Source organism: Rhinopithecus roxellana, chromosome 17, assembly GCF_007565055.1.
Source record: "Rhinopithecus roxellana isolate Shanxi Qingling chromosome 17, ASM756505v1, whole genome shotgun sequence".
NCBI classification, from domain to species: domain Eukaryota; kingdom Metazoa; phylum Chordata; class Mammalia; order Primates; family Cercopithecidae; genus Rhinopithecus; species Rhinopithecus roxellana.
Genome location: NC_044565.1, coordinates 1,349,453 through 1,374,792, shown reverse-complemented (window position 1 = coordinate 1,374,792; position 25,340 = coordinate 1,349,453). Strand labels below are relative to the sequence as shown.

General features: G+C 45.3%; 1 protein-coding gene across 1 annotated transcript in view; it reads right to left on the bottom strand.

Annotated features, from left to right (window-relative positions):
* Positions 1-25,340, bottom strand: part of SH3RF3 (SH3 domain containing ring finger 3) — a 181,101-nt gene that overhangs the window by 140,236 nt on the left and 15,525 nt on the right. The window contains 1 exon segment of the mRNA XM_030920461.1: positions 21,922-22,197. Coding sequence (XP_030776321.1) covers positions 21,922-22,197 — 276 coding nt within the window.

Genomic DNA, 25,340 nt, shown 5'->3' with positions numbered 1-25,340 from the left:
CAAACGAACTAGAAAAATACTTGCAGGATACATGAGAGACAAAGGCTTAATGTCTTTACTATATAAAGACTTAAAAAAACAGTGGAAAGGCAGATAAATACCTTAGGAGAAAAACAGGCCAAGGCCAAAAATCAGGGAACTCTTGAAAGAAGAAAAACAAATTTCCATTAAACATATTTTAAAATGGCATACCTGGCCAATAATCAAAGAAACACAGTTTTAAACAGGAAGAGTCCCCTTTTGTTCCTTTTGCCTGTCAAATTAGCAATGAGAAACATAAAGCCAACTCACAGTGGTGGCCAGTATGCACGGAACAGGCATTTTCCCATTTTTGGTGGGGATATAAATGTAGGGCAGGCAATCTGGTGATTCCTATCAAATATCAAAGCCTTGGAAGCCTGTGCACCCTCTGAGCTAACAATGCCACTTCTAGGAACTGTATTCTAAGAAAACTCAAGTGTGCAGAAAGAATGTTACTGAAGACATTCATTACAGTGTTTGTTAAACTAGAGAAAAACTAAAGACAAATGCAAAGCAAAAAGGGACGGCTTAAATAAATTACAGTATTGTGCATTTGCTGGAATACACTCAGTCACTAAAAATGATATAGGAGAGAAATCATGGAAATTAAAAGAGAAATGTTAATATTAAATTCAAAAAACAGGCCAGGCACGGTGGCTCATGCCTGTAATCCCAGCACTTCGGGAGGCCGAGGTGGGCGGATCACCTGAGTTCAGGAGTTCAAGATCAGCCTGGCCGACATGGTGAAACTCCGTTTCTACTAAAAATACAAAAATTAGCCAGGCATGGTGCCATGTGCCTGTAATCCCAGCTACTTGGGAGGCTGAGACAGGAGAATTGCTTGAATCCGGGAGGCAGAGGTTGCAGTGAGCTGAGATTTCGCCACTGCACTCCAGCTTGGGCGACAAGAGCAAGACTCCATCTCAAAAATTAATAATAATAATAAATAAAAAATTCAAAAAGCAGGATGGGCACAGTAGCTCAGACCTGTAATTCCAGTACTTTGGTAGGCCAGGGTAGGCAGATCACTTGAGGCCAGGAGTTCGAGACCAGTCTGGCCAACATGGCAAAACCCTGTCTCTATTATAAAAAAAAAAAATGAGCAGGGCACAGTGGCACGTGCCTGTAATCTCAGCTGCTCTAGAGGGTGAGGCATGAAAATCTCTTGAACCGGGAGACGAAGGTTGCAGTGAACCAAGATCGTGCCACTCCACTCCAGCCTGGGTGAGAGTGAGACTCTGTCCCAAAAAATAAAATAAAATAAAATAAAATAAAATAAAATAAATTTAAAAAACGAATCCCAGTTCTGATCTCTGGTATTTCAGCTTACCTTCCACAAAGCAATCATTAATAAGTTTCTTTTTGTTCATTTATTTATATATTTTTGAGATGAGGTCTTGCTCTGTAGCCCAGGCTGGAGTACAGTGGAACGATCATAGCTCACTGCAGTTTTGACCTTCCAGGCTCAAGTGATCCTCCCCACTCAGCCTCCTGAGTAGCTGGGACCACAGGCGTGTGCCACCACACACAGCTAATTTTGTTTATTATTATTTGTAGAGACAAGGTCTCACTATGCTGCTCAAGCCAGTCTCAAACTCCTGGGCTCAAGTGATCCTCCCACCTCAGCCTCCTAAAGTGCCAGGATTACAGGCATGAACCACCATGCCCAGCCAAAAAGTTTCTTGTATAGCCTTCCAGAAGTACAGATATTCTCCTCAAGTATGTATATATATACATGCACGAACATACATATCTTTTAGAAAGATATAAATGGTAGCGAACTCACCACACTTTTCTGTATCTTGCCTTTTTCCACTTAATTTAGTCTAAAGGTCATTTAGTGACAGTACTTACAGATCTCCCTCACTAACTACACAGTGAAATTCCATTATATGAATGTACCGTAATTTGCTTAGTGGACTTAATAGTTATTTTTAAATGAAAAAAGCAAAGTAAGATACAAACCCATTTGCATGGTGTCCGTAAAGTGGAATGTCATCATTAATTTTACTATTTTTGGTTGAAATATTTTAAATATATATATATATACCTAGAAAAAGTTTGAAAATATATATGCCAAAATTTAAAGAATAGATAATTCTAGGAGATAGAAGAGGTAGAACACTTTTATGTTTATTTTTTCTTTCCTATTTTTCAAATAATCTCAGTGAATACCAAGTATTTAATAGTTTCATAAGAGAATTGTCTTATACACCAGAAAACAAATTCAGGAAGACAGCAAGAAGTATGCAATTTTCTTGTGCTTCTAAATGACACGTATATTTCCACTCTGAAATTTTTTTTAATGTTGAAAAACCAAATATCAAAAATGTACTTTTCTTTTGTAAAGAAAGTTGATTTCCAGGCAATGCCACAGTGAAAGGGACGGATACCTGCGATGGCAGGATCGTAGTTTACAAGTACAGTCGACAGCCGGGACCATGGATACATGCAAATTGTAAATTTCTACATTTAGGCTAAAAAAATTAAATAACATAAGTGTTCCTTGATAAGAAGACGAATGAAGGCCGGGCGCGGTGGCTCAAGCCTGTAATCCCAGCACTTCGGGAGGCCGAGACGAGTGGATCATGAGGTCAGGAAATCGAGACCATCCTGGCTAACACGGTGAAACCCTGTCTCTACTAAAAAATACAAAAAACTAGCCGGGCGAGGTGGCGGGCGCCTGTAGTCCCAACTACTTGGGAGGCTGAGGCAGGAGAATGGCGTGAACCCGGGAGGCGGAGCTTGCAGTGAGCTGAGATCCAGCCACTGCACTCCAGCCTGGGCGACAGAGCGAGACTCCGTCTCACAAAAAAAAAAAAAAAAAAAAAAAAAAAAAAAGAAGACGAATGAAATAAAACAGTAATAAAACAGTGTCTGGGGCTTTTAGTTAAATACAACCGCCACAGTAACTGTCATTAGGAGGTGGTTGCTAAAGCTGTATTAGCACACACACCATTCAATAAAGAAAGCTAACAGGGGAGGGGTGTCCAGCTCCCAGTCTAGAATGTAAGAAGCTGAAAGTCACCACTCCATCTTAACAACGAGTAAAAAAGCTGAACAACCTGAAAAAGCAACTCTTCTTCTTAGATCTCTAAGAGAACTGAGGTCACAGTGCAAACTGCTGCCCCCCAAATTCAAGAGATCAATAGGGAAATACCAGAAATCCCCGAGCAGCAGCCTCCGTGGGAAGCAGTGCTGGGTTAGGAGAGCCTGAACTGTAAATGATGTGTGCTGGAGGTTCAGTGTGGACAGCCTGAGAGGTAAGAACTGCAGGGGCCCAGTCACTGGGGGGCCCCACACCTTTGTGAATTGTGCCTCAAGGAGCAGCTCCACTAAGTCTTCACAGTGAATATCAGAGAAAAATCCACTCGTGCTTCTGGCAGGGGAGGGGAAGAGGAACCACTGTGAAACATGCCAGAGCATTCTCTGCTCAATAAGATCCACATACAGGATAAACCAGTTAACCAGAGCCTCACCCACTGGGGTGTGGTGTTTGTGTGTGTGTGTGTGTGTGTGTGTGTGTGTGTGTGTGTGTGTGTGTGTGTGTTTTGAGACAGAGTCTCACGATCCTTCTGCCTCAGCCTCCTAAGTAGCTGGGATTACAAGTGTGTGCCACTACACTCAATTCATTTTTGCATTTTTAGTAGAGACAAGGTTTCACCATGTTGGCCAGGCTGGTCTCGAATTCCTGACCTCAAGTCATCTGCCTGCCTTGGCCTCCCAAAGTGCTGAGATTACAGGCGTGAGCCACTACATCTGGCCCCCATTGGGGTTTTATGAGAGCCTTACCTACTGGGGCAAGGGAAATACCCAACTTCAGCCCACTGTAGCCATCCTGTCTCACCTACAGAGGAGTGGGGGAAACTGAGAAGCACTGGGGAAGTTCACAGGCCAGGGCCATAGGCTAGATGAAAGACTGAGACCTGATCCCAGGACTATAGAACATTTGTGGCCGCATGGCCCCCACAGCATCAAAGGCCCCCACAGCATCAAAGGCCCCCACAGCATTAAAGGCCTATTTACAGCAGTTCTGTTTACCGGTCCATCAGTCCTTCATGTCTGAAAATATCACAGGACATACTGAAAAGCAAAAAAACGCCACAGTTTGAAAAGACAGAGGAAGCATCAGAACCAGACTGAGATGTGGCAACTGATGTTAGATTTGTAAGACCAGGGATACAAAACAACCATGATCCACATGCTAAGGGCTTCAATGCATGAACTAGACAGCATGTAAGAACAGATGGGTGATGTAAGCAAAGATAAAGAGCCAGAAAAGAAATGTTAGCAATCAAAAACACTGTAGCAGAAATGAAGAATGCCTTTGATGTGCTCATTAGGAGACTGGACACAGCTGAGGAAAGTCTCTCTGAACTTGAGGATATCTCAATAGAAACCTCCACCATGGAAAAGCAAACAGGAAAAAAAAAACCATAATGGAACATCCAAGAACTGTAGGACAACTTCAAAGCAAGAATTGTGGGGCGATTATACATATGTAATAGGAATACTAGAAGGAGAAGAAAGAAAGGAACAGAAGGAATATTTGAAACAATAATAACTGAGAATTTCTCCAAATTACTCTCAGACACCAAACCACAGATCCAGGAAGCTCAGAGAACAACAAGCAGGATAGATGCCAGAAAAACGACACCTAGGAATAGCACTTTCAAACTACGTAAAATAAAAGATAAAGAAAAAATCCTGAAAGAAGCCAAAGGGGAAAAAACACGTTACCTATAAAGGAGCAAAGGAAAAGAGTTACATTTGAATTTTCAAAAGAAAATGCAAGCCAGAGAGTGGAGTGAAATATTTAAGGTGATGACAGAAGAAAAAACCTACCAACCTAGAATTCTGTACCCTGTGAAATTATCCTTCGAAAGTGAAGCATAAATAAAGATTTCTAAAACAAACAAGAATTGAGTGAATGCATTGCCAGTAAATGTGCCTTGCAAGAAATGTTTTTAAAAAGTTCTTTGGAGAGAAGGAAAATAATATAGATCAGAAATTCAGTCTACAGAAAGAAAGGCAATGCATCAGAGAAGGAATGGCAGTAAACTTAAAACTATTATTTTTGCTATTCTTAATTGATTTAACAAATAACTATTTAAAATAAAAACAATGTATTTGATCATTTTATGCTTGTATGTGTGTGTGTTACATACACTTACAATGCTCATGTACAAGAGAAATGAATGACAGCAATGATACAAGCAACAGGAGAGAGAAGTAAATACTATTTTGTTATTACAAGTATTCATACTGCTTGCAAAGCAGCATAGAGTTATTTGAAAGTGGGCTTGAATTCATTGTAAATGAATATTGCAGACTCCAATGCAACCATTTAAAAAAGTAAAAAAAAGGTACAACTGATATGCAAAAAAAGAGAGAAAATAGAAAATTAAAAATGCGCAATAAAAACCACAAAAGACAGAAAAAGAGTGAAAGACAGGAAAAGTAACAAAAAACAAGGGCAGCCGGGCGCGGTGGCTCAAGCCTGTAATGCCAGCACTTTGGGAGGCCGAGACGGGCGGATCACGAGGTCAGGAGATCGAGACCATCCTGGCTAATACGGTGAAATCCCATCTCTACTAAAAAACACAAAAAACTAGCCGGGCGAGGTGGCGGGCACCTGTAGCCCCAGCTACTCGGGAGGCTGAGGCAGAAGAATGGTGTAAACCCGGGAAGCGGAGCTTGCAGTGAGCTGAGATCCGGCCACTGCACTCCAGCCTGGGTGACACAGCGAGACTCTGTCTCAAAAACAAAACAAAACAAAACAAAAAAAACAAGGGCAACAAATATAATAAAATAATGCAAATATGGTCAAATTTAACCTGACTCTATCACACATCACTTTGAAAATACACAGATTAAATATACAAATTAAAAATTGTAAGTTGATAAAATAAAAGAAGACACAACTATATGTTAAGAAACCCACTTTAAATATACACACACAAGTAGATTAACAGCAAATGAATGAAGCAAGAGGTAACATGCTAACACTAATCGAAAGATATTCATATTAATTTCAGACAAAACAGACTTCAGAGTGAGAAAAGTTATCAGAATAAATAGGGGCATTACATAATGACAAAGGGGCCAATTCTCCAAGAAGACATAATAATCCTTACATTACATGCACCTAACAACAGTGTCAAAATACATGATGCAAAAACTGACAAAAGGAGAAGCAGTTGAATCCAACACTACAGCTGGAGACTTTAATAATCAGAAATGGACAGAGACAGCAAGCAGAAAATCAGTAAGAATATAACTGAACTTAATAGCACTTAATGGCACCATCAACCTACTGGACACAATTGACATCCATAGACTATTTCATCCAACAACAGCAGATTATGCATTCTTCTCAAGCCCACAGGGAACATTCACCAAGATAGACCATATTCTGGTCCACAAAACACACCTTAACAAATTTAAACAAATAGAAATCATACAATGTGTACTCTCAGACCATAATGGCTTTAAATTAGAAATCCATAATAGAGAGTAGCTGTAAATCCCAAAATACTTGGAGATTTAACAACATACTTCCAAATAACACTTGGGTCTTAGAAAAACTCTCAAGAGAAATTTAAAAAATATTTTGAACTGAATAAAAATGAAGATGTAATTTACCAACATTTGTGAGACGCTGCAAAAGTAGTGCTTCGAGGGAAATTTATAGCACTGAATGCACTGATTAGAAAAGAAGGAAGATCTAAAATAAATAATCTAAACCTCCACTTTAGGACACTAGGAAAAAAAGAGTAAATTAAATAAAAAGAAGAAATACAAGAAGAAATCAATGAAAATGAAAACAGAAAAGCAATAGAGAAAAATCAATGAAACAAAAAAGATCAATAAAAATCATATGCTTCTAGCCAGCAAACTACAAAACACAGAGGACACAAATTACAGGAATATCAGGAATAAAAGATAATATTCCTAATATTTTTATTCCTAATATCAGGAATAAAAGAGGGGGCATCCCCCTATGTCCCATGGATGTTAAAAAAAAAAAAAGGAATATTATGAATAATGCTATGCCCACAGATTTGATAACCCAGATTGTTGGGAGCAGGTCCCCCCAAATCTGGCCATAAACTGGCCCCAAGACTGGACATAAACAAAATCTCCGCAGCACTGTCACATGTTCATAATGGCCCTAATGCCCGCGCTGGAAGGTTGTGGGCTTACGGGAATGAGGGCAAGGAACATCTGGCCCGCCCAGGGCAGAAAACCGCTTAAAGGCATTCCTAAGCCACAAACAATGGCATGAGCGATCCGTGCCTTAAGAGCATGTTCCTGCTGCAGTTAACTAGCCCAACCTATTCCTTTAATTCGGCCCATCCCTTCATTTCCCATAAGGAATACTTTTAGTTAATCTAATATCTATAGAAACAATGCTAATGACAGGTTTGCTGTTAATAAATATGTGGGTAAATGTCTGATCAGAGTTCTCAGCTCTGAAGGCTGTGAGACCCCTGATTTCCCACTTCACACCTCTATATTTCTGTGTGTGTGTCTTTAATTCCTCTAGCGTTGCTGGGTTAAGGTCTCCCCGACCACGCTGGTCTCGGCACCAGATGAAATGGAACCATTTCTTAAAAGACAATCTGCTAAAATTCATACAAGAAGAAATAGATAATTCAATAGGCTTTTACCTATTAAAGAAACTGAGTAACACTTTGGGAAGCTTAGGTGGGCGGATCATTTGAAGTCAGGAGATCAAGACCAGCCTGACCAACATGGTGAAACCCCATCTCTGCTAAAAATAAAAAAAAAATTAGCCAGGCATGGTGGTGCATGCCTGCAGACCCAGCGACTTGGGAGGCTGAGGCAGGAAAATCACTTGAACCAGGGAGGCAGAGGTTGCAGTGAGCCAAGATCATGGCACTGCACTCCAGCCTAGGCAACAGAGCGAGACTCTATTTTAAAAGAAGAAACTGAATAAATAACTAATAAACTTTCAAAACAGAAAGCACCAGGCCTAGATAAGTTCACTAGTGAGTTCTACCAAACATATAAATGAAGAAATTATACCAATTCTCTACAATCTCTTTCACTTCTGAAAGAAATGAAAAGAATACTTCGCAGAAAGAATACTTCCTAACTTCTATGAGATTAACGTTACCCTAATACCAAAGCAGACAAAGCCATTGCAAGAAAAGAAAATTACAAACCTATATATCTCATAAACATAAATGCAAATATCCTCAACAAAATATTAGAAAATTTAATCCAACAAGGTATAAGACGAATTACATACCACAGCCAAGTGGAATTTATCCCCAGTATGCAAGGCTGGCTCAACATTTTTTTTTTTTTTTTTTTTTGAGATGGAGTCTTGCTCTATTGCCCAGGCTGGAGTGCAGTGGCACAATCTCAGCTCACTGCAACCTCTGCCTCCTGGGTTCACACCATTCTCCTGCCTCAGCCTCCCGAGTAGCTGGGACTATAGGCGCTCGCCACTACGCCCAGTTAATTTTTTGTATTCTTTAGTAGAGACAGGGATTCACTGTGTTAGCCAGGATGGTCTCAATCTCCCAACCTTGTGATCCACCCGCCTTGGCCTCCCAAAGTGCTGGGATTACAGGCATGAGCTACTGTGCCCGGCCGCTGGCTCAACATTTAAAAATCAATAAATGGCCGGGCACGGTGGCTCAAGCCTGTAATCCCAGCACTTTGGGAGGCCGAGATGGGCGGATCACGAGGTCAGGAGATCGAGACCATCCTGGCTAACACGGTGAAACCCCGTCTCTACTAAAAATACAAAAAACTAGCCAGGAGAGGTGGTGGGCACCTGTAGTCCCAGCTACTCGGGAGGCTGAGACAGGAGAATGGCACAAACCCAGGAGGCGGAGCTTGCAGTGAGCTGAGATCCGGCCACCGCACTCCAGCCTGGGCGACAGAGCGAGACTCCGTTTCAAAATAAAATAAAATAAAATAAAAATCAATAAATGTAATCTATCATATCCACAGGCTAAAGAAGAAAAATCACATGCCCATGTTAATAAATAAAGAAAAAGCTTTTAACAAAATCCAATACGCATTCACAATAAAAACTCTCAGTAAACTAGAAACACAGAGGAACTTCTTCAATTTGATAAAGAATATCTACAAATAACCTCAGTTCACCTTAATTATGAGAAGCTTAATGGTGAGAAACTTTAAACTTTCCCACTAAGATCAAGAACAAGGCAAGAATGTACTCTCTGCCCCTGCTTTTTAACATCATACTAAAAATACTTGATAATACAATAAGACAAGGAAAGGAAATAAAAAGTGTACGAATTGGGGAGAAAGAAATAAAACTGTCTTTGTTTACAGATGACATGATCACCTATTTAGAAAATCTGAAAGAACCAACTGAAGAACTTCTAGAACTAATACTTGATTATAGCAAGGTTGCAGGATACAAGGTTAATATGCAAAAGTCAATTGCTTTCCTACATACAGGCTGTGTATCTTTTATTTGAAATGTTTGAGATACAAATGTGTTTCGGACTTCAGATGTTTTCAGATTTTGGAATATTTGCATATACATAATGAGATATCTTGGATATGGGACTCAAGTCTAAACACAAACTTCATTTGTGTTTCATATACACCTTATACACATAACCTGAAGGTAATTTTATATAACATTTTAATAATTTTGTGCATGAAACAAAGTTTGTATACATCGAGCCTACAGAAAGCAAAGGGTGTCACCCATGTGGACCATCTGTGGTTGTTGTGGCATCAGCCTCACTTCTGACTCTGGATTTATATGCTACCAAAAAGCAATTATATTCTTACAATTATTCACACATACATATTTAGCAGTAAAAAAATATGACATATTAATACAGTAAAAAAAATTACATATTCAGAGTAACTAAGCAGCACAGTAGCCCCTCCAGAATACCTGTATCAGCTGTTAAACAACAGCAACAACAAACAATGGCAGGCTTTCATCTCTACTTATGATGCTGTACTTTGATTAAAAGGTAAGTGTATACTTTATTTTATTTATTTATTTATTTATTTTGGTGCAAGGAAACATCAGAAGTGGTTAAGGGACCAGGAATTGGGTCCTCTGTGGATGGGGAGACATTCTGCTGGATGGCTTCTAAAAATATTTTTTTCCAGAATCATCTGCCTCATCAACAATGGTCATAGAAATCTCTCCTTGCACATGGAGAACCTGCCATTGGCATGTGTAGCTACACAAGTGTCATTTTATGACCCTTTGTGGTTGTGCTTGCATGGGGGAATCTGGGCATGTGTGGAAAATAAATTATCACAGTTGAAGGGGCCTGGGAGGGTCTTTTTTCCCTTGAGGATGCTGAAGAAACTGTGTGTTGTGTGCCTTCATTTTGACTATAATCCCATTACAAAAGGTCAGGTGTGGAATATTCCACTTGCAGCATCATGTTGGTGCTCAAAAAATTTTGGATTGTGGAGCATTCTGGATTTCAAATTTCCAGATTAGTGATGCTCAACCTGTACCAGTAATGGACAAATGAAATTTAAAAGTTAAAACATGATACAATTTACATTAGATACAAATGTAAATGGTATCATGAAATACTTAGGTACAAATGAAATACTTAAGGATAAATGTAACAAAACATGTGCAAGATGTATATAGGGAATACTAAAAATCTCAGATGGAAGAAATCAAAGGAGAACTAAACAAATAGCTATTTCATGTTCATGGATTGGAAGTCTCAATATTGTCAAGATGTCAGTTCTTTTCAACTGTTGTATAGATTTAACACAATCTCAATCAAAATACCAGCAAGTTCTTTTGTGAATATTGACAAACTGTTTCTAAAGTTTATATGGAGAGGCAAGAGACCTAGAATAGCCAACAAATACTGAAGGAGAAGAATGAGGGCCAACATTACATGACTTCAAGATTGAAAATAAAGTTACAGTAATGAAGACAGTCTGTTATTGGCAATACAATAGACAACTAGATCAACGGAATGGAAGAGAGCACCCCAGAAATAGACCCACATAAATACAGTCAGCTGATCTTTGACAAGGGAACAAAGACAATACAATGGAGAAAAGATAGTTTTTAAAATAAACAGTGGCAGGAAAACTAGACATCCACATGCAAAAAAATTTAGAAATAAACATTCCACCCCTCACAAAAATGAACTCAAAATAGATCACAGACCTAAATGTAAAATATAAAACTACAAAACTCCTAGACTATAATGTAGGAGAAAATCTAGATGACCTTGGGTTTGGCAATGACTTTTTGGATATACCACCAAAAGCATGATCCACAAAAGAAATAATTGGTAAGTTATACTTCATTAAAATTAGTAATTTGTACTCTGCAAAAGATACTGTCAAGATCATGAGAAGACAAGCTACACACTGGGAGAAAATATTATCAAAAGACAACTACGATAAAGGATTATTATGTAAAATACACAAAAAACTCTTAAAACTCAACAATAAGAAAACAGTCTGATTGAATGGTGAGTCAAAGACTTTCACCAAAGAAGACACTTCACCAAAGAAGATATACAGGTAGTAAACAGGAATGTGAAAATATGTTGCACATCATATGTCATCAGGGAAATGCAAATTAAAACTACAATGAGATACATAGTGAGATATACAGAGAGTACAGTGTGTAGTGTGTTGATGAGGATGTGGAGCAACAGGAACGCTCATTCACGGCTGGCAGAAACACAAAATGGCACAGCAATTTTGGAACACAGTTTGGAAATTTCTTACAAAACTGGGCATGCTTTTACTATGCCAACTAGTAATCACACTCCTTGTATTTATCCAAAGGAGCTGAAAGCTTATGTCCACACAAAAACCTGCATATGGATGTTTAGAGTGGCTTTATTAGTAATTACCCAAACATGGAAGTAACCAAGATGTCGTTTAGTAGGTGAATGGATAAACAAACTGTGGTGCATCCAGATAATGACATATTACTCAATGATAAAAAAGGAAATGAGCTATTAAGCCATGAAAAGACATGGAAGGACCTTAAATGCAAATTGCTAAGTGAAGGCAACCATTATGAAAAGGCTATGTATTGTATGATTTCAACCGTATGACATTCTGGGAAAGGAAAAAATATGAAGGCAGTACAAAGGTCAGTGGTTGCCGGGGGTGGTGGAGGAGGGAGGGATGATAGGCAGGTCAGGATTTTCAGGGCAGTGAACCTACTCTGGGCCTATAATGGCAGATACATGACATTGTGCATTTGTCCAAATCAGTAGACTCTGCACCAAGAGTGACTACAGGCTTAGAGTAATAACGATGTGTCAATATAGGCTCACTGATTGTAATAAATGCACCACTCTGGTGGGTCATGTTGACAATGGGGGAGGCTGTGCATGTGGGGACAGGGGTTTATGGGAAATCTCTGTATCTTCTGCTCAATTTTGCTGTGAACTTAAAACTGCTCTAAAAATGTAACACCTATTCTTTAAAAACCTAAAATAGCACCATACAGCAATGAAAATGAGCAAACTACAGTGCCCTACAACAACATGGGTATAGCTCACAAATATAAAACCGAGAGGAAGCAAAGTTGGACACAAAAATAAATCCTGCATGATTCCTTGATCTGAAGTTCAAGAGCAAACACAACTCATCTGCAGTGTGGGTAGACATGTGGTGAGGGCGGGCTGGTAACTGTCAGAGGCTCAGGAGCCCCAGTATCCATCATTTCATCACTAGGTAAGAATATATTCTGTTTGTGACAATCGTCAAGCTGCATAATTATGATTAGTGATCTTTCTGGTATGTTATATATAATTATTAAATATATATTATATATAACATAATAAAAAAAATTTTTTTTAAAGGTAACAGTCTATCTGGTACGGACAAGCAACAGCATGCCTTGAATGTTGCATCCAGTGCTAGCATGTCTCTACAGGACATCTGTGCTGCAGAAGTGGACCATCGTGGGAACAGTCCAGAACCGAGTCATGGCAAGCCAGGGAAGGAGGTGGGATGGCTCAGCCTGGGAAGTGACAGTGCTGTGGGGGCCATGATCATGTCTTTAAGTTCTGACATCATTACCATGCTGAAGAACCAGGCTTATTTTCAGTCACCCAGGAGGGTGGGATTTGCACCAAGGACCCCATGTTATTGCGATGTGGGCAGGCTCCCTGTGAGGCAGGGCTGTCCAAAGATGGGTGTGCTTCACAGGCCAGGAGTTGGCCATCACTCCTAGTGTTCAGCAGGGTCAGGTTGCTCCTCATCACGCCACCAATACATTCGAGCATCTCCTAAGTGCCAAGCCCCGGGAGCGGCCTTTGGCTGAGGAAGAAACTATCCTCTCCCAAGAAGGAGGAGGGGACCTGCTGGTAAAGAGAAGTCAGCATCTGGTATTGTGAAAGCACATGAAAACTCCACCAGGCTGCAATATGTGGCGTCTAAAACCCAAGCATGTCAAGTGTTGTGCTACTGTGAGATTAGTGAATGAGCAATGGACCCTGCCACGGCTTCATCTGGCTAGAGAGACAAGTCCAACATAGACCTAGCTGCAGTATGGTGGCACCTGGCAGCAGGTGTCTGTTCTGGTTCAAATATCAATGGGGGAAATTCTGGTTTCTGTGGCTGTCTGGGACCTCAGGAGGGCGATGGGATCCAGAATGTTCCTATTTAGTTGGCACTCATTACGGTGTAGAGACTGGGCTGGGAGAATACTGGGGTGCAGGGAGTCAGTCACTCCCTGTACCTAAAAATCCTTAATTAAGAATGTCAAGGAAGGTTTCCCCAGCTTTGCCTCTAACCCAAACTTCCACAATAATTACAACCCCCAAAGAGGAATGGTTGAGTGCTGGGCAACGAAAACATTCATTGTAGCATGTTAGGGCTACCAGCATAAATCTGGTGTGTTCTGGAAACAATAATGATTCTCCACCCCAATGCAGGACCAGGGAACCAATGGCAACTTTTCATGGCTAGATCACAACAGCTCTCTGATTTGTCCTCATGTTACAAAAACCTGGAGCCACTGCTTTCAGAAGGACAAAGAAGAAGGAAATATCTGCTTCACAGACTCATTAGTATATGGAGAAATATCCCTCCTCAAAATACCAAATGGGCTTTGTATGTGAAGATGGCAAGACTGATCCACATGGGCTGACCTGAGTGTTAAGTTGCTGCTTCACAGAGGACAGCGTCCCCAGGCTCTCCACTCACTGTCTCCCAACAGATGCACCCTCAGTACCAGAGGCTCCCAATGTCCGAAGGGGAAAGCCACGCGGAAGGGAGCACACAGGGACAACACCTGTGTCCTTGGCCCTGATAGTACTGTGCTCTGTCACAGGTCAGGAACGTTTTCTACAAAGAGCCAGAGACTATTTCAGGAGTTGTAGGTCAATTACTCGACCCTCCTTTGTAGCATGACAGCAGTTATAGACAACACATACAGGAATTATGGCTGTGTACCAATAAAACTTTATTTGCAAAAACCGTTGGCAGACAGGATTTGGCCAGACAGTCCTAGTCCACCAACCCTTGCTTGATGCAGATGAGTGAACTAAACCAAACCAGAAACCACAGGCATCACCGAGAGTCAGATGAGGCAGACAAGTTTCTGGGCCAATATGGCAGCATTCAAGAATTTTATGAATGAAACTTGTTTCCACGACATGGTTTCTCTTTCAGATACAAAGCTCAATTTCATTTACAGGTTTCATGCCAAGTGCTCATTACTCACTGTGGGCCCGTAGACTTCCATATGCTGTTTTCCCTATTCCCTGGTATTTCCAACTTTTGAAAATACACCAAATGCTGTTACCATACAGCAGTGGCTCTCCTTTGTATTCAGGTGGTCTCAGGGTGGTCCTAAATGATTGTAAGTCTGAGCTATGAACGTAAAGTGGTTATTAAAAAACTATATCGCCTTTCTTCCTAAGGCTTGGTAAATAATACATTCACAAAGGATTCAGGTGACATGGTAGGACCTGCCATCTACAAGGGGTCTTTAAAGTGCATTTTAAACTCACTTACTAGCCTCTTTCAAAGTCTGTTTTCATTTCCACCTGGGGAGAAGGAAAGCCACGGACACAGATGGGCCTCTGTGAAGAACACAGGCCGCGGGGCAGGGTGCCAGCGCTCGCCTTCCCTGTCCCTCGAGGATGCCACTGGAGGTGGCTGGCGGAGCACACTGCCCTTTGACACCACTTTAAAGGCACATCTTGGCAAATATCGCAGCTCACATATCAGGCTTTTGGGAGCTCAGCATGAAATGCCATGATCACTGAAAACCTTGGAGAGTTCCCTCAGCAGCTCTGGATAAACCCACATCCAGCACCTAAGATTTCCCTCTCCTAAGTAAACTGTGTGGAAAAATCACACGTAAATGCCAGAAGCAGTCCCTGAATGGCCATGAGTGGCCACAGCCCTGCTCTCCTGGAGGCCACATGAACGCCTCCACTTTTCCCACTCACGTGCAGTCGAGTGGTTTCCTAGAAGCAATAACAAGCTGGAGCCCAGAGAAGGCCCCTGACCCTGTTGGGTCCCCCTCAGCCTCTGGGCCTGCAGGGGTGTGGGCTGCCTGCTCCACAAGGCCACCCCACGGCAGTGACCCAGGCTGACACAGACAGAGTCCATTGGCAGCACACAGGCCAGCCACACACAGAGGGCCCAACCCACTCTGTGTCACAGGGAGAAGGGAAAATTAAAAAGGGAATAGTTCAGAAACTCCCTCAGCCTTTTGGTGCAGAAATAACCCAAAACTGTGCCTCCGACAGCCGACTGCCATCTATGGAGGGGCACCTATGGAACTGTGAGCCACCATCAGCTCCCCCACCTAGCAGGCTGGCCCTGCATCCTTGCCCTGCTGTCACTGAGACTTCAGGGGGCTCTGACTTTCCAGAGCATCCAGGGGCTTCCTCTGGTGTTCCCATCGTGTTCATGTATCTGAACTCCAGAGGGAGGCAGGGGCAGACCCCTCACGGGGTCTCACGGCTGCGGGTAACCTGCAGCCACAGGTGGAAGAGGAGACGTCAGAGGTTACACCCTCTCACTGCCGGCAGCCCCCACTGCGCACGGACACACGCATGCATATACTGGCAGGGGAGACTCTCTCGTCTTGTCTCCATGTCTTTGGGTTGTGAGTGCCTAAGGGTAGTGCCCTCCTCAGTATCCCTGGCATTGGGCACACAGTCCAGGGTTGATAAATGTCTGAAGAGTGAAGGCATGGACCAAGGAGGCTGGGTGAGGAGACGGAGGCACTCTCACCAGTAGGCCTGCCGGCCCTGGCCAGGTGACACAGGGCACCCCACTCCACTGTTAGGGTTTCCTTCCACGTCCCTCCAGGTGCCCTTTGCTGCCCTATTTTGGGGCCAGGTAGTGGAGGGGTCTCAACCCACCCTCAGGCAGGTGGTGTCACATGACTATGAACACCTACCTCACAGGAGAAGGGGTATGGACAGGGAGTCTGGGTGTGGGGTGCTCCCTCCCACAGGGGGAGAGGGTAGCCCCTATCTCCAGCAGAGATTTGCTGAGGAGGGTCAAGCTATAAATGAGTGGGGGCACCCAGGCTAGGGGAGGCAACCACACAGGACCAGGGAGGTGGTGGGCTTGGCTACAGGGAGAACCTGCCAGGAGGCCAGTGCAGCTGGGCAGGCAATGAGCCAGGGGCCAGAAGTGGATCAGGCCCTTGAGGGAGCAAGGACTGGGTGAGGTGGGGTCTTGCGGGCAGCACCAACTTTGCCATGACTCCGGGACAGGTGGGTAGCCATTGAGGACTCTGAGCAGAGGCTCCATGTGGCACAGATTTGAGGAGTGGGATTGGCACCCAGTGGAGAGCAGGTGAGGCAGCTGCAGTGGCCAGGGCCAGGACCGCTCCAAGGAGCCAGGCTCGTCCGTAGAGAGGAGCTCACATTCTGTGTAGGTTCTGAAAATTTCTGGCAAAGTTTCAGATACAGCCCAAGTTTTGCCTGCAAATCAAGACTGTTATCAGTGCAGTTTCTCCAAACTCCCTTTGCTGTCAGAAGAGGCTGGGTGAGGGTGGTCTGCAGTGGCTGCAAGGGTGCTCTGCTCCCCTCTGCTCCGTGCCCTGCGAGTTGAGCCTCCTTCATAGGAGTTATCATTGTGCACAGAGGTGGCTGCAGGTGCACTGAGCCTGGGAGGAGAAATCCATGAAGCAAGGAGTCAAAAAGGAGAACTGGTTCCCTGAGTTTCTCAGATAACTTCAGGGTAAAGTAGCCCAAGAGGGTTCCCAGGAAGGCAGAGAATGACATGGAGCCCCCAGCTCTGCACCAGCTTATCTCATGATATGAAAAGAGGTAAAGCTAAAGTTTCCTCGTCTTCTCAGCCCCCAAAGCAATGTCAATTCTCAGTCAGGAAGAAACAGAGATGATACTGCAAATTTGGAAGCTTGCCCATCGCCTGGCTCTGCTGGTGAGGGGACTGTGGCCTCGACACAAAAGGGCTGAGCCCCACTACCCCCAGGCAATCCTCTCTGAAATTCAGCCACCAGGAAAGTAAAAGCATAGCAGACCAGTCCTGCAAGTTCTCATTCTCCATGCAGTCTGTCTTTAGGAGGGAGGCTTACTTTCCTGCAAATATTCTGGGTGAACATAAAAAGTGATAAGTACCATCTGATGGAAGTGCAACTTTTCCTGAGACAGGAAGAAAGCAGAGGGCAGACAGCAAATATTTACTGGAATGCCTATTTTGAGCTTGGGTTTTAAAATGCCTTTGCTCATGTAATCCTAATATCAACTCCATTTGTAGTTAAAAAAAGCAACTCAAAGACTAAGTAAATGTTCGAGACACCATGCATTATTAAAGAAAAGTGCCACGATCTGAATCTGTGTCTACCTCATGCTAGAGCCTGAACTCTGTCTATATTTGATTTTTATCCATCTACATCTGTCCCTAGGATCAGAAGAGCAGAGTTTGGAATTAACGCTAGGTTAATTCACAAAGGTAAGACTTCCCATACTTTTGAGAAATGATTAAATGCTCAGTAGCATATGAAGGTCACATGGAAGAGTCTTAAGGTCTGACTAGATCAGGACAAATTGAGGGTGAGATGAGGGTTAGGACAGCGCAGTGGCTGCAGCCACCAAGCCCTGTGGCTCCTTCGCATGGCACACCTGGTGGGGATTACGGCAGACATGGCAAGCCTGGGGGCCCCGCTGCAATCATGTGCAAAAGTGATTCCATGATCAGCGGGCACTCTCTAAGAAAACCCCATGGCCTCTGAGGATGCCTGAGCATCCCAGCTGGAACTCACGAAAAGCAGCACAGGCCCAGCACAGCAAACGCAGCTGCTTGGCAAGGCAACCACAATGTTCTCATTAACTGAAAGCTACAGAGTAGAGGCTCAATAAACCCTTGCCGAATCTTGCAGGTGAACTGAGTAAGACAATACAGAGTTAGCCGCTCAAAGAAAAAAGTAGTTCACATCCCCCTCCTGTGCTCCAAGCCCTAGGCTCAGCAATTTATTTATATCACCCCAGAGTGCACACTGGCATCCCGACTGGGAAGACAAGGTGCTCCTGGCCCAGCAAGGTTATATGTCACCCTAAGTCACACAGCTGGCATGGGGCCCTCACTGCAAGGCCCTGCCAAGGCCAGCCCCTCCCGGGTGACTGGCCCAGCACGTGTGGAGGCTTCTCAGAAACCAGCTGGCAGAGCTGCGCCCACAGCTCTTCCTACCTGTCGTCTTTTTATTTGCACACGCCCAGCTTTCTGGAGTGGGACTACTAAGAAGTAATAAAATGTAATTTTTTAAAGCTGCTTTACAAAAACTGATTATTCATTCTCTTCTGAAATAAAGCAAAGACTAGATTTTAGAAGGACTTTAATTAATGCCCCTTTAACAGGACTATTCAAAAGCAAACACCAAAGGTAAAAATCTTGCTTTGATCCACCTACTTTAAACTCCATCAGTCAGCCACAGTGATGCTGTATAAAGGCAGGTTACACCATCGCAGCTTTCAGAGACCCTTCTTTCCTCCCTGACTCTGGGACGGAACATAACCAAAGAATAAAAACATTCCCCAGTGGGGAGACCAAGCTGGCATGAACCAGCACCTACGCTGCAGCACAGGAACCATTTGGTTCCTGGAGGTCTGATTCACAGGGAGACTGTCAGAGCCAGTGTGTCGTCTCAGCCGCATGCCAGGCACGGGGGAAGTGAGGTGGGTCAGGCCCACCGTGGGGGAAAACAGGAACTGAGCAGAGTCATGTGGAGTTGCCCATGTCTCTTGGAGCCTTTATTTGCGGACATTGAGGAGTGAGAGATGCAACAGGACAGGACAGGTAGCAGGGTGGTCATTCCCTGCCTGACCTCACCCCGTGGAGGTCAGAGGGTGAAAGTGGGCACAGGGGCGTGGCAGGAAGGTCGTGTCACAGCACAAGTCCCTCTGGGGATCACACCCAGAGGCCTCTAATTCTCCACATTAACTCATAGGATTCAAGTAAAGAAAGTCCTTGAACAAAGAATCTGTGATATGACACTTCCCCCTCGCAGCCGTCACAGATCCTGTAACAGGAGACGCTGGGCTTCCCGTGGCTGGTGCCCCTGTCCTCAATTCAACCCAGAGGTCACCTTCCAGAGAGCCCGGGCAGCCACGCCCACCTTGATGGTGACATTGCCCACTTGGGAACAGAAGGACCCCTGCTCGGCTACCCCCACTCCGCATGCCAACCACAAAATGAGTCTAAGCCTGACAGCTCTAATTTCACTGTTTCTTGCGAATTATGGAACATGGAATTCCATCACTGACTACTCAGGAGCCCATACTAAATGCCTGGCCTACCCCTGGTGATCCGATGCAGCTCATGAGCCTCTGGCCTATCTTCTGCACATTCTCCACTGGCCTGTCTCCCACACCTGACTCTGGGCTCCAGAGGGCAGCACAGCAGGTCTAGTACCCGACACGGAGTCAGGGCCCAGTATGTTTCTGTGGAATAATGGGCAGGTGCCCTCTGTCCTCTTGTCCAGTGGGCTCTAGCCTTCAGCCTGGGGTTGCACATCCTGGGCAGAGGCCCGTGGAATGCAGCACGTTATATGGTGATGACAGGAAAGGCAGGCAGTTGCTTCCGCCCAGAGAAGCTGGGCCTGCCCACAGGCTCCAGGGCCCTGCGACAGCCCCTTCACAGTGGGCTCTACTGTGATGCCTCTGGAGGAGGACCTGGGCTCTGTAGCTGGAGCCTGCCAAGCCTGGAGGAGCCTGGAGCCATTATGGGGTCTGTCTCCTTAGCAAGGCCCTGACCAGACCCTGAGAGTTCAGAGGTTCCTGCTCTTGATCATGAGTGACCACCTGGGCCACCAGTGGCCCCAGGTCTTCTCTTGAGGAAGAAGAGTCCACTGGGCAGAGAAGCAAGGTGGGTTTCTGTGTGCCTAAAAATAGCCCAAGGAAGCTGCTCCTCTCGCCCTCTGACTGAGCTGGGAGGGAGGGAGGCACCGGCACAGTTTCCTGGGAAGCTGTGCAGCCAGATGACAATCGGAATTAGCATCGGAACACCTTGATAAAAGGAAGGGAGAAGGAGTTGAATCCCTGAATGAAAAATAGATTATTCACTGTCAGGCTGAACAATAGAACAAGACATAAATAGCAGCCGCGCGCAGGACATGCCAATTTTGCTCAAAAACAGTGTGCATGGTTCTCCTACCGCCCTCCAGAGAGTGCCACCGTCGAGCTCTGCACTCAGCAGATGGGGGAGAGAGCAATGGCCTCTCGGAGGCAGGAAGGACGTGGGCTTTAGAAGCAGAGATTTGAGTTAGAATTCTAGTTCTGTTATTTACAACTCTGTGTGTGTGTGTGTGTGTGTGTGTGTGTGTGTGTGTGACAGAGAGAGAGAGAGAGAGAAACACTGACACAGAGAGACACAGGCAAGACAGAACGAGTGAGGAGAGAGAACACAATGACTTCTTGACATCTAAAATACCGTGAGGCTGACATAAGGGAGGAATTCCCTGTGTAGGGAGGTGGGAAGAATGTTGAGTGTTAACATCAGAGATCTGCATTAGGATTCTGGCTTTGTCATTTACATCTGGGGGCCGCGGGGAGCAGGTGTAGGAGGGGCAGGGGATGGAGGAGATACAGGAGACAGGACATGAAGATGGAAAGGAGGAAGGGGAAGCAGGAGGGAGAGAGGACCTAGCAACCAGCCTGGGTAAGTTACAAAGCCTCTCAGAGCTTTGGTTTGCACATGGAGAAAACAAGGTTCCAACTATTTCCCCTGGAACCTGGGACAGCTGTAAAGACCAAGTGTGAGCTTGTTGGCCAAGCACTTGGTGCAGATAATTGTTCAACAGCAACTGCCAGGACAGCCAGAACCAGTCTCTTCTGCACCTCACCCAGCCCTCCTACTCAACTTCACCTGTCAGTACTATTTCGTTTGCTCCCAAATGTTTGCTTCACAGGGCTCCCTATGCACCTGGTCGGCCCTGCCTCAGGTGCCCTACAGGACAGGGCTATGATGCACGGATGTGAGGCCCCAGCTGTCACCTCCCTGTGAGCTGACCAGGGTCTCTGTAGCAGCTTCCCCGATAAGCCCCTCTCGCAGGACCTCAAGAGTCCTGGAAAGGCGTCATTCTGCTACACCTGGGTCGGCGCTTCGACCGAAGACTCAGGTTAACTGAGGGTTCTGTTCTTGGTGCTGATGGAGGCTCATATTATCTCAAGCTCTCATGTAGCTCTGAGCTGGAGCTGTGTGTCAGGCTGCTGCCCTCCATAGCATTCAATCAAAAAAACCACCACCCCATTCATGGAGGCACAGGGAGGGAGGCTGCTGGGTCATTTGCTCAGGGTTCTGGGAGGAGCCAGGATTCAGAATCTGAGGAAAGACACTGGCTGGCTGCAGGCCTGTGGCTGGGAAGAGCCCTGGGTGGACAGAGGATGCACGGGCTGGCGGGACCCACCCCAGAGCCCACCTTACCTTGGTGAAGGTCAGACAGTCCTTGTCTTGGTCTTTGTCCTTCATCTCGAAATCATAAAGTGCTTTTCCCTGGGGCGGGGCATGTGGCAAGGGCTGGATGCACTGGATATAGCTGGCTGGGAGGAAGCCCTGTGTGCCGTGCAGCTCACCATGGTACCACTGTTCATCCACCTTGCGCCGCAGGACGATGATGTCCCCCTTGTTGAACTTGAGGTCGCCAGGTTCCTTCCCCTCATAGCTGTAGAGGGCCTTGCCATAGGGAAGCAGGCAGGGATTCTGCAAGCAAGAGGCAGCATGTGGTCAACGGGCATGCTTCTTCCCAGTGCCCAGAGTGGATCTGCCGGAGCAGGCCGGGGCTTCCCTGGGGCTTTCTGTGTCCTGGGGGTGCATACAAAGTGCCCCGCAAATGGAAAATATTTCAAAGAAACAGCCTGTCACAGGAACACGCACATACCGAGGCCCCACCAAGATAAGAGGGTCCCCACCATAGCCATTCCTCCTAAACAGGATACTGTCTGGGGCCTTCCACACAGACCACCTCATTCTGTGCAGAAAGGACGCTGAAGTAGGTGCTGGCTTATCTTCATGTACAGATGGGGACACTGAGGCACAGAGAGGGAAGGTGACTTTCCCAAGGCCCACACCTAGGAGCAGTAGGTGGAATCTGAACCCAGGGCATCTGGGCTTGGAATTTCTTACCCAATATTCTGTGCTGAATCATTCTCCATTGGTTCCTATTTCTCAGGCATTTTAGTCTAAGAAGCTGCCAGATTTCTAGCAAGTATCCAACAACTTTTTTCTTTACTTCTTCTATGTAATAGTCACAGCAACTCAGAGCATGCTCCAGGGGTTGAAGCTGAGCAGCAGGCATGCATGGCATCCGTCGTGCTGAGCGTCCCACTCAGCAGACTCATGGCCAGCGGCACACACACGAGGACGATGACAAACAGCCTGTGTAGAGCACAAGGGCTGTGCCCAGGCACAGGAGTTCTAACAAGCAGTCCCCGGCCATCACAGACATCCAACCATGACACACAACTTTCTGCTGTGTGTACCTGTAGCAGTCTGTTCCAGAAGTACAATTTCAAGGGCATAAGACTGTATCCTCCTAACATAAGCGATGTTCTTGTATCCGTTGGAGGATAACCAACCCGTCTGCACCTGTTCTGTCATCCTCGGTCTCCAACCATGACTAGCTCTAAAATCCAAACAAGACTCTAGGCTGCTTCTGCTTGTCAGCAATAAGGAGCCTGTCAAGGAATCCCAAAACTGATGTGATGTCTTCGTCCACTTCCTGGGCTTCTCTAACTGGCCCTGTCTCATCATGACCATCTGGCCACACGGGCCTCTCTCCCTTTCCTTTATGGGTGGCCAATACCCACTCAACTGTGGGAGCTTTGTCAGAGGTCAGTCCTGTGCCAGAGGAAAACCAAAGGAAAGCCTTGCATTGTCCGGGTGTCAATACCCAACGATTTTCCTACCAGAAGCTGCCTTTTCTCACCAGGGCTGCTATGCCAAGGAGTTCTTCAGTATTCGGATCAATCAATAGAAGCACAAAAGCCTGAAGCAGTGGTATATCGAGAAACTCTTTGTGGAGGACTTAATAGCATGTTGGCAACTCAATCATTCTACATTTATGTTTCAGCAACGTCAAACGACAGCAGTTAAGAGAGAGCCTGCTGGCAAATTGACAAACAGCCACCACTAACCAATTAAACAGTAACACCAGAGGATTTTTCATTGCAGAACTCAAAGAGAAAAAAAAAATCCGTTTGCTTCCAATAATACTCATTCTGGATAGCTTTGTAGTCCGAGCACAATAGTGTGTAACGAGCCCCAATTTTAGAGAGCGGAGGCAAGGGGTAATTTGCAAGACAAGCACTGTGATCGCAAAAAAATTGGAAGGGGCAGTTGGCTGCAGGCCATCAGAATAATTCCACTGCCACACAGGAGCCACTCAGCCGCCAGCCAGGGAATCTCAATTTGGGACAATTCTGTCTGAAGATATTTTTGGCTATCACAACCGGAAGGTGGGGTGCTACCAACATGTAACAAGTAAAAGCCAGGGACATTGCCAAACACCCTGCAATGCCCAGGACAGTCCCTGCTACAAAGAAAGACCCAGCCCAGAGCATCAGCAGGTTAAGAAACCCTGGTCCAGCCTGTTTGGTTAAGTTTACAAAAAAGACAGAGTAAGATTCCTTGTTCTAATAGCACTTAGTCTACGAACACTTTAAAAGTTAAATATAACATTTATTTTCATGATAGGAGTATTTTCACTATTGGCTACATGGAGACACTTAGATATCCATCAAGGTAAGCAGTTTTAAAGGGATGGTAAGAAAAAAAAATGCTGTGAAGTTGAAAAACCAGCCTCAACAAGATGCACACAAAAAAGCTTTACTTTGTCAGGGAATGACTCCATTTCCTTTCTTTCCCAAATCACAAGGGTAAGGCTTAAAAGCCGTGTTATAAGAGCTATAGACTCGGTGGCTGTTTGGCGACTTTTGCTACCATTGGTAACAACCGTGGGCAGGAAGGGCCAGCTTTGCACCTGCCTCCATGCTGCACTCCCTTCTGCAGCCAGCTTGTGCTATCTGAGCACACACACCTCCCTGCAATGCCCCTGTGAGAAGGGAACACTGTGTTTCCTCCCTGGCCTCCCCACCATCAGCCTTGTCTAGACTGGTTGACATAAAGGCAACCTGAAGACACCACTCACACCCACATTGTGTAACTGCGGCCCCAACTTAGGTAGTGTGGCAGGGAAAGCTGGGGTGTAGGGCCAGACAGACTGAGGCATCTTCCACCAGGCAGCCTGGGGCTGTAGGCTACCACCCAGGACAGAGGCACTCTGTGAGGCAAGGCACACACTCCTGAATCACAGGGGGATTCTGCCTTTCATGAATTATCCGCAGGGACCATGGCCTCACTGGTATCAGCACTGTGGCCTGCAGGTCTCCTTGACGCCCCACTTCACTGTCGCAGACCCCAGCTTGACCTGCCTCTGTGCCAGTGGCCCTCAAATCAACCTGTGCCTGTGATGTCCCTTCTGATTAGCGGACTTGATGTGAACCCAGATGCCTGCTTGACGGCTCTGCTGGACATCCACAAGCTCCTAGAGGCCATCGTCTATCCCTCCAGCCCTTCCTCCTGTGGCCATGGAATCCCCACTCAGCTGCTGGGCAGGGACCTTCAGTCACCCCTGTGCCCACCCTTTCCCTTGGCCTGGGCACTCCTCCTGCCAACTCCACTTCTGAGCTCTCACCCAGAGGGCCATGCACTCTCCCACTCCCGCTGCCTTACCTGCCATCGATCCTGAGCCCAGTGTAAACCTCCTCCAGGGGTCTCCTGTCCCATCAGCCTGTCATGGGCTGGATGCCCAAATGCAAGGCCAAGCTCACACACCTGCTACTTAT